Source organism: Coregonus clupeaformis, chromosome 20 (genome assembly GCF_020615455.1).
Source record: "Coregonus clupeaformis isolate EN_2021a chromosome 20, ASM2061545v1, whole genome shotgun sequence".
Classification (NCBI taxonomy): Eukaryota; Metazoa; Chordata; class Actinopteri; order Salmoniformes; family Salmonidae; genus Coregonus; species Coregonus clupeaformis.
The window spans coordinates 4186163-4196349 of NC_059211.1; the positions used below are offsets into that span (position 1 = coordinate 4186163).

At 42.8% G+C, this 10187-nt stretch overlaps 1 protein-coding gene across 2 annotated transcripts in view; it reads right to left on the bottom strand.

The window, feature by feature from the left end:
• The window catches only part of LOC121533205 (slit homolog 1 protein), an 82245-nt gene that overhangs the window by 16168 nt on the left and 55890 nt on the right, over positions 1-10187 (bottom strand). For both annotated transcript variants that reach the window (XM_041839016.2, XM_041839014.2), the window contains exons 9-17: positions 10175-10187; positions 8259-8330; positions 7813-7884; positions 7105-7176; positions 6415-6558; positions 5908-6071; positions 1799-1822; positions 439-583; positions 284-358 (exon numbers count right to left, since the gene is read on the bottom strand). The exon at positions 10175-10187 is cut by the window's right edge and continues 135 nt beyond it. In XM_041839016.2, the coding sequence (XP_041694950.2) occupies positions 284-358; positions 439-583; positions 1799-1822; positions 5908-6071; positions 6415-6558; positions 7105-7176; positions 7813-7884; positions 8259-8330; positions 10175-10187 (781 nt within the window). The remainder of the gene's footprint in view (positions 1-283; positions 359-438; positions 584-1798; positions 1823-5907; positions 6072-6414; positions 6559-7104; positions 7177-7812; positions 7885-8258; positions 8331-10174) is intronic.

Here is a 10187-nt window from a genome sequence, read left to right on the forward strand (position 1 = left end):
TTGTTACAAACAACAAACCAATGGTCAACTGAATTATCCAATAACATACATGATATGTGGCCTTTTATGGTTACTAATGAATAGATATGAATGCCTTTTAGATATTTGTTTGAAATATTATGCCTTGTTACACCTTATCAGCAGTTACATTATGTTTATTAATTATATTATTCATATTATATTATTATTAAAATGTTTATGAATAAATATGATGAATTAATAACAAAAATAGGAACAATGGTGGTTAACTTAACACTTTAGATGGTAAATAGAGAGAACATACATTTTCTTGAGCTGAGAGAGGGTCTTGAAGACGCCGGTGGCTTCCAGCACTGAGATGTCATTGTTGTTGAGACGACTGAGACAGGAGGAGAAAACTCAGAGAACAGACATAAAGCAGCAATAGATAACAACATTATACTGTGTGTGTGTCCTTACAGCTCGGTGGTAGAGGCAGGTAGGTGTTCGGGGAACTTGGTGAGGCGGAGGTTAGAGCAGTCCACCACGTTAGCTTCACAGCGACACTTAGCAGGACACACTGGTTTACTGTTACACTCCTTATTCAGACGGGTGTCTTCTGTATCTGGACACAATCAACACACATAGAACAGACTGTATTATCACATAGAACAGACTGTATTATCACATAGAACATACTGTATTATCACATAGAACAGACTGTATTATCACATAGAACAGACTGTATTATCACATAGAACAGACTGTATTATCACATAGAACAGACTGTATTATCACATAGAACAGACTGCATTATCACATAAAACATACTGTATTATCACATAAAACATACTGTATTATCACATAGAACAGACTATTATCACATAGAACAGACTGTATTATCACATAGAACAGACTGTATTATCACATAAAACATACTGTATTATCACATAGAACATACTGTATTATCACATAAAACAGACTGTATTATCACATAAAACATACTGTATTATCACATAGAACATACTGTATTATCACATAGAACAGACTGTATTATCACATAAAACATACTGTATTATCACATAGAACATACTGTATTATCACATAAAACAGACTGTATTATCACATAGAACATACTGTATTATCACATAGAACATACTGTATTATCACATATAACATACTGTATTATCACATAGAACATACTGTATTATCACATATAACATACTGTATTATCACATAGAACAGACTGTATTATCACATAGAACAGACTATTATCACATAGAACATACTGTATTATCACATAGAACATAGGGTATTATCACATAGAACACACTGTACTCTCACATAGAACACACTGTATTATCACATAGAACATACTGTATTATCACATAGAACACACTGTATTATCACATAGAACATACTGTATTATCACATAGAACACACTGTATTATCACATAGAACATACTGTATTTACATATACTATATAACACACATAGAATTAGGGTTGCAAATGTCCGGTAACTTTCACAAATGTCCAAAGTTTTCCAGAAACCCAGACTGGAAATGTACTGGAATCAGGAGGGAATAAGAAGGAAACCTGGGAATTTCGGTAAAATTACCGGAACATTGCAACCCTACATAGAACACAGTGTATTATTTTCACATGCATACCCACTCACTGTTTAGCTTCCAACATGCCTTGACACAACACAGAAGTCACAGTTCATTTGACATGCTATATATTTCACACAATGTGCAGGACAGATACAGATATACAGTATACCATACTATGTCTATACAGAAGTACATATACAGATATATACAACTAGCACACACATACCTGGGATGTGGTACTGCTCCTTGGCTACCATGGAAAAAGAAAAACAAGTTAAGTTGACTGACAGTTTAAGGAGGAAGGCATCAGCATGTAGAATATTCATATATAGAAAGCGGTAGCTTTGTGATTTGTCAAATGTTTGTTTTTCTACTTTAATAAATACTGTGTGTATATACACACACATATATATTTAATAAATACTGTATGTATATATATATATATATATATATATATATATACATACACACAGTGGGGAGAACAAGTATTTGATACACTGCCGATTTTGCAGGTTTTCCTACTTACAAAGCATATAGAGGTCTGTAATTTTTATCATAGGTACACTTCAACTGTGAGAGACGGAATCTAAAACAAAAATCCAGAAAATCACATTGTATGATTTTTAAGTAAATCATTTGCATTTTATTGCATGACATACAGTGGGGAAAAAAGTATTTAGTCAGCCACCAATTGTGCAAGTTCTCCCACTTAAAAAGATGAGAGAGGCCTGTAAAGGTACACGTCAACTATGACAGACAAATTGAGAAAAAAAATCCAGAAAATCACATTGTAGGATTTTTAATGAATTTATTTGCAAATTATGGTGGAAAATAAGTATTTGGTCACCTACAAACAAGCAAGATTTCTGGCTCTCACAGACCTGTAACTTCTTCTTTAAGAGGCTCCTCTGTCCTCCACTCGTTACCTGTATTAATGGCACCTGTTTGAACTTGTTATCAGTATAAAAGACACCTGTCCACAACCTCAAACAGTCACACTCCAAACTCCACTATGGCCAAGACCAAAGAGCTGTCAAAGGACACCAGAAACAAAATTGTAGACCTGCACCAGGCTGGGAAGACTGAATCTGCAATAGGTAAGCAGCTTGGTTTGAAGAAATCAACTGTGGGAGCAATTATTAGGAAATGGAAGACATACAAGACCACTGATAATCTCCCTCGATCTGGGGCTCCACGCAAAATCTCACCCCGTGTGGTCAAAATGATCACAAGAACGGTGAGCAAAAATCCCAGAACCACACGGGGGGACCTAGTGAATGACCTGCAGAGAGCTGGGACCAAAGTAACAAAGCCTACCATCAGTAACACACTACGCCGCCAGGGACTCAAATCCTGCAGTGCAAGACGTGTACCCCTGCTTAAGCCAGTACATGTCCAGGCCTGTCTGAAGTTTGCTAGAGTGCATTTGGATGATCCAGAAGAGGATTGGGAGAATGTCATATGGTCAGATGAAACCAAAATATAACTTTTTGGTAAAAACTCAACTCGTCGTGTTTGGAGGACAAAGAATGCTGAGTTGCATCCAAAGATCACCATACCTACTGTGAAGCATGGGGGTGGAAAAATCATGCTTTGGGGCTGTTTTTCTGCAAAGGGACCAGGACGACTGATCCATGTAAAGGAAAGAATGAATGGGGCCATGTATCGTGAGATTTTGAGTGAAAACCTCCTTCCATCAGCAAGGGCATTGAAGATGAAACGTGGCTGGGTCTTTCAGCATGACAATGATCCCAAACACACTGCCCGGGCAACGAAGGAGTGGCTTTGTAAGAAGCATTTCAAGGTCCTGGAGTGGCCTAGCCAGTCTCCAGATCTCAACACCATAGAAAATCTTTGGAGGGAGTTGAAAGTCCGTGTTGCCCAGCGACAGCCCCAAAACATCACTGCTCTAGAGGAGATCTGCATGGAGGAATGGGCCAAAATACCAGCAACAGTGTGTGAAAACCTTGTGAAGACTTACAGAAAACGTTTGACCTGTGTCATTGCCAACAAAGCGTATATAACAAAGTATTGAGAAACTTTTGTTATTGACCAAATATTTATTTTCCACCATAATTTGCAAATAAATTCATTAAAAATCCTACAATGTGATTTTCTGGATTTATTTTTCTCATTTTGTCTGTCATAGTTGACGTGTACCTATGATGAAAATTACAGGACTCTCTCATCTTTTTAAGTGGGAGAACATGCACAATTGGTGGCTGACTAAATACTTTTTTTCCCCACTGTAAGTATTTGATACATCAGAAAAGCAGAACTTAATATTTGGTACAGAAACCTTTGTTTGCAATTACAGAGATCATACGTTTCCTGTAGGTCTTGACTAGGTTTGCACACACTGCAGCAGGGATTTTGGCCCACTCCTCCATACAGACCTTCTCCAGATCCTTCAGGTTTCGGGGCTGTCGCTGGGCAATACGGACTTTCAGCTCCCTCCAAAGATTTTCTATTGGGTTCAGGTCTGGAAACTGGCTAGGCCACTCCATGACCTTGAGATGCTTCTTACAGAGCCACTCCTTAGTTGCCCTGGCTGTGTGTTTCGGGTCGTTGTCATGCTGGAAGACCCAGCCACGACCCATCTTCAATGCTCTTACTGAGGGAAGGAGGTTGTTGGCCTAGATCTCACGATACATGGCCCCATCCATCCTCCCCTCAATACGGTGCAGTCGTCCTGTCCCCTTTGCAGAAAAGCATCCCCAAATAATGATGTTTCCACCTCCATGCTTCACGGTTGGGATGGTGTTATTGGGGTTGTACTCATCCTTCTTCTTCCTCCAAACACGAGTTTAGACCTTATCAGACCACATGACCTTCTCCCATTCGTCCTCTGGATCATCCAGATGGTCATTGGCTAACTTCAGACGGGCCTGGACATACGCTGGTTTGAGCAGGGGGACCTTGCGTGCGCTGCAGGATTTTAATCCATGACGGCGTAGTGTGTTACTAATGGTTTTCTTTGAGACTGTGGTCCCAGCTCTCTTCAGGTCATTGACCAGGTCCTGCCGTGTAGTTCTGGGCTGATCCCTCACCTTCCTCATGATCATTGAGGCCCCACAAGGTGAGATCTTGCATGGAGCCCCAGACCGAGGGTGATTGATCGTCATCTTGAACTTCTTCCATTTTCTAATAATTGCGCCAACAGTTGTTGCCTTCTCACCAAGCTGTTTGCCTATTGTCCTGTAGCCCATCCCAGCCTTGTGCAGGTCTACAATTTTATCCCTGATGTCCTTACACAGCTCTCTGGTCTTGGCCATTGTGGAGAGGTTGGAGTCTGTTTGATTGAGTGTGTGGACAGGTGTCTTTTATACAGGTAACGAGTTCAAACAGGTGCAGTTAATACAGGTAATGAGTGAAGAACAGGAGGGCTTCTTAAAGAAAAACTAACAGGTCTGTGAGAGCCAGAATTCTTACTGGTTGATAGGTGATCAAATACTTATGTCATGCAATAAAATGCAAATTAATTACTTTAAAATCATACAATGTGATTTTCTGGATTTTTGTTTTAGATTCGGTCTCTCACAGTTGAAGTGTATCTATGATAAAAATTACAGACCTCTACATTCTTTGTAAGTAGGAAAACCTGCAAAATCGGCAGTGTATCAAATACTTGTTCTCCCCACTGTATATATATATATATATATATATATATATATATATGATGAAAAAGAAAGCAGTAGCTCCTGACCCTGTAACAGAAAACAACAGGTCATCTCCATGGTATTATGGTTTAATGTAACCCTATGTCATGCCTTATAACCGCTCATAACCTGGTCCAGCTCTAAAGCACACAGATCAAGGAGCCGTTACTGCTTTCACTGTAGCTGGGTTGGCAGATAATGCTGAGATAACGCTGAGGTAACACTGGCAGATAACGCTGTGACAATGCTGAGATAACGCTGGCAGATAACGCTGAGATAATGCTGAGATAACGCTGGCAGTCAACGCTGGCAGATAACGCTGAGACAACGCTAGCAGATAACGCTGAGATAACGCTGGCAGATAATGCTGAGATAACGCTGAGATAACACGGGCAGATAACGCTGAGATAATGCCAAGACAACGCTGGCAGATAACGCTGAGATAATGCTGAGACAACACTGGTAGATAACGCTGAGATAATGCTGAGATAACGCTGGCAGATATCGCTGGCAGCTGAAGGGAAAGAGGGCCGTGTGTGTGATGGGAGGGTTGAGTTGGAATTGGGACTGGCATAAGTTGGAACAAAGTCATGTAGCTAGACACACACACACGTACGCACACTCACAGACAGTCAGACGACCACAGACAGACAGACAGACATACACACACACACACCAGAGCAGCGGAACTTCTTGCTCTTGATCTGCCCAATGCGTTTGTTGGCCAGTCTGCGTGGGCTGGCACAGCGGGCACCGCTGGTCTCTATGGGGTTGGACCTCAGGTAGTCTGCCAGCCATTTCAGGTTACAGTCACACACAAACGGGTTCTGGGCCAGGTGACTAGGGGAAGAGAGGGGTCAGAGGTCAGGTTTTAAAAGAATATGGAGGGCCCAAACACTTCTGGTGTTGTTTCTACCTGGTAGTTAATTGCACTCACCTGGTGTCCCAGGTCTGAATTAGTCCCTGATTAGAAGGAGCGGATGAAAGCCAGAAGTGTTTGGGCCTCCAGGACACACATGAACAGCCCTGATCTAATACTATATGGATGTGAAGACTTCATCTGTATGTAGGATTGAAAATGTATGTAAGCCTGTGTGGGTATTGTATTTGACAGTACACCTATGCATACCACAGTGTCTGTATACTGTGAGGGGGTGTGAAGCTGAGTGTGTGTGTGACTCACAGTGTTTGTATACTGTGTAGGGGTGTGAAGGTTCCTTTAGCCAGGGTCTGGATCTTGTTGTCATAGAGAGACAGCAGAGCTAGATTCTCTAGGTCCTGGAAGGCTGTGGCTCGAATACAGTGGATCTTATTGGCATTCAGGAGACTGGGAGAGAGAGAGAGAGAGATGGGGAGAGAGAGAGAGAGGATGGAGAAAGAGAGCGAGAGGGGGGGAGAAAGAGAGGGAGAGAGAGGGAGAGACAGGGAGAGAGACAGGGGGTGGGAGGGAGGTAGGGAGATAGAGGAGGATGGAGGGAGGGAGAGAAGGAGGGAGAGAGGGAGAGAGGGAGAGAGGGAGAGAGAGAGAGAGAGAGAGAGGGGGAATGGGGGGGGGGGGTGAGGGAGGGAGATGGAGGGAGGGAGGGAGGGAGGGAGGGAGGGAGGGAGGGAGGGAAGAGAAGTTCAGTTCCTAAACTAAAAGCACATATACTGTTTATCGGGCTCTGGTCTAAATTAATGCATTACATAGGGAATAGGGTACGATTTAGGAAGTAGACAGTATAGTGCACTACATAGGGAATAGGGTACGATTTAGGAAGTAGACAGTATAGTGCACTACATAGGGAATAGGGTATGATTTAGGACGTAGACAGTATAGTGCACTACATAGGGAATAGGGTACAATTTAGGAAGTAGACAGTATAGTACTTACAGCAGTTCCAGAGAGCTGAGTCCCTCAAACAGTCCTCTGGGGAGATCTGTGATCTTATTACCATACAGGACCCTGCAGAGACCATATAGAGTAAGACTCAGTACTATACCAGCAAAACCATGACAATATTAGACAACATAGAGCTCAGGATTCTATGTCCCCATCTGGCTCATATCATTCATAAGAGGGAACTGGAACACACACTAAAGGCACGGCACGGACCCATTCATCCCAGACAGGGCTTTCCCTTAAGGGGACACTTACCAACTACCAACCCCCTCCTCCCCTGGACCCCCACAGAAAACAAACACACACACACACACACTCTCCCAGACCTCCCACTGAGGCTGATTCAGTAGGGCATATATAATAAGGACTGTCTGTTTAACTCTATATAAACACTATACATTATTCACAATGATATATGCACACACACACTCACTCATGATCATGAATATACTACAGACATGTATAACACAGACATGTCAACACATCCGTTAGTACACACAGACTGACAGATACACTGACACACAGAGAGAAAGACACACACACACACAGACACACACACACACACACACACACAGACATACACACACACAAACAGACATACACACACACACAGACATACACACACACAGACATACACAAACCGACAGACACATACACTGATGGCGACACACAGACACACACCGACGCATACACACTCACAGCGAGTTGAGGGCTCTCAGGCCTTGGAAAACATCGGGGGCGATCTCTGATATCTGATTGTTACTCAGATCTCTGGGAGGAAGGAAAAACAACTGTGTTACAGTGAGAACCATGCCCTTTGACCTCACACTATTTGACATCACCACTTAATGACATCGCATATTCTTAACCGTCTGCGTCCCAAATGGCACACTATTCCCTATATAGTGCACTACTTTTGACCAGAGCCAATAGGAGTCGGGTCTAAAGTAGTGCCCTATGTAGAGAATAGGGTGCCATTTCTATTTGGGACGCACACTATAACCCTGTTGAGATGATATAAAGCATGCAGAAGAGAAGAGACAGAAGAGGACCAGGCTAAGGGGAGCTCTCCTGGAATCTAGCCCACAGAAGAGCTCCCATGGTGGTAGAGGTCAAAGGTGGAAGGTCAGGGGTTGACTAGTTACATTCTGCGCAGCTTCTTGTAGGAGGTGAAGGCTCCAGGAGGAACTGACTTGATACCATTCTGCTCCAGACGACTAGGAGGGAGAGAGAGTGGAAGGGAGAGAGAGGGGAGGGAGAGAGAGGGGAGGGAGAGAGAGGGGAGAGAGAGAGAGGGGAGAGAGAGAGGAGAGAGAGGGGGGAGAGAGAGAGGGGAGGGAGAGAGAGGGGGGAGGGAGAGAGAGGGGGAGGGAGAGAGAGGGGAGGGAGAGAGAGAGAGGGGAGGGGAGGGAGAGAGAGAGGGGAGGGAGGGAGGGAGAGAGGGGAGTGATTGACGGAGATTGAGAGATATATAGAGAAAGAGAGTATTTCTTGCATTATTTGTTCAGCAGTCCAACATACGAGTCACTCCTAAAAGTGTCACTGTGAATATGTAGACAGCTTTCTCTATCTCTTTCTCTCTTTCTCTCGCTCTCTCTCTGTGCTCTCTGTGTGTAAGTATGTATGTGTTTTGTGTGTAAGTATGTATGTGTTTTGTGTGTAAGTATGTATGTGTTTTGTGTGTGAGAGAGGCAATGTTGAGGGTATCAGACACAGTTTGATGGTTTGACATATTTGTGTGACTGGAGCCGTTAGCTGACCAGGGGAATGCTCACCTGTTAGACTGCCAAACCACTCAGAGACTGCAGCATTACACTACTAACTCCTCTGTATGTCTTTCTTTCCTTCTATCTGTCTTTCTCTCTCCCCTTCTATCTGTCTTTCTGTCTCTCCTTCTATCTGTCTTTCTGTCTCTCCTTCTATCTCTGTCTCTCCTTCTATCTCTGTCTCTCCTTCTATCTCTGTCTCTCCTTCTATCTCTGTCTCTCCTTCTATCTCTGTCTCTCCTATCTGTCTCTCTCTCCTTCTGTCTGTCTGTCTCTCCTATCTCTTTCTCTCTCTCTCCTATCTATTCTTCTTCTGAGAAAGTCTTAGAAAGTCCCTCTTTCTCTCCCTAACCTCAAACACTTTCTACTATTTCCTCATCCTCCTCTCACCATTCCGCTCTCTCTTTTTCTCTCCCTCCTGTCTGAGTGAGAGAGAGAGTGTGTGTGTGTGTGTGTGTGTGCGCATGATCATGCGTGTGCATGTGTGTGTGTGTGTGTCCTTCAGGTCTAAGAGGTTAAACCCAGGGAGATGTTAGGATGAGAGATGACCGTGTGTAAATTAATACATATATTAATACAGGATATCTAATGACACACAGACATATCCCTGGTCCACTCTTATTGGCTAGCTGGCCACATATATCTGGCTCACTAAATCTGATTCACAACCTATTCTATATGGTGTGGTTATTCTATATGGTGTGGTTATTCTACATGGTGTGGTTATTCTATATGGTGTGGTTATTCTACATGGTGTGGTTATTCTATATGGTGTGGGTATTCTACATAGTGCGGTTATTCTATATGGTGTGGTTATTCTATATGCTGTGGTTATTCTATATGATGTGGTTATTCTATAGTATATGTTATAGTTATTCTACATGGTGTGGTTATTCTACAGTATATGTTGTAGTTATTCTACATGGTGTGGTTATTCTATATGGTGTGGCTATTCTACATGGTGTGGTTATTCCATATGGTGTGGTTATTCTACATGGTGTGGTTATTCTATATGGTGTGGTTATTCCATATGGTGTGGTTATTCTACATGGTGTGGTTATTCTATATGCTGTGGTTATTCTATATGCTGTGGTTATTCTACATGGGGTGAGCAGGTATGGCAGTGAGGCCCTTGTATGTTATAGCTTTGTGTGGTCTTGTTGACTGTGTGTGGTCTTGTTGACCGTGTGTGGTCTTGTTGACCGTGTGTGGTCTTGTTGACCGTGTGTGGTCTTGTTGACTGTGTGTGGTCTTGTTGACTGTGTTTGGTCATGCTGACTGCGTGCAGTACTCACATCTCGGTCATGG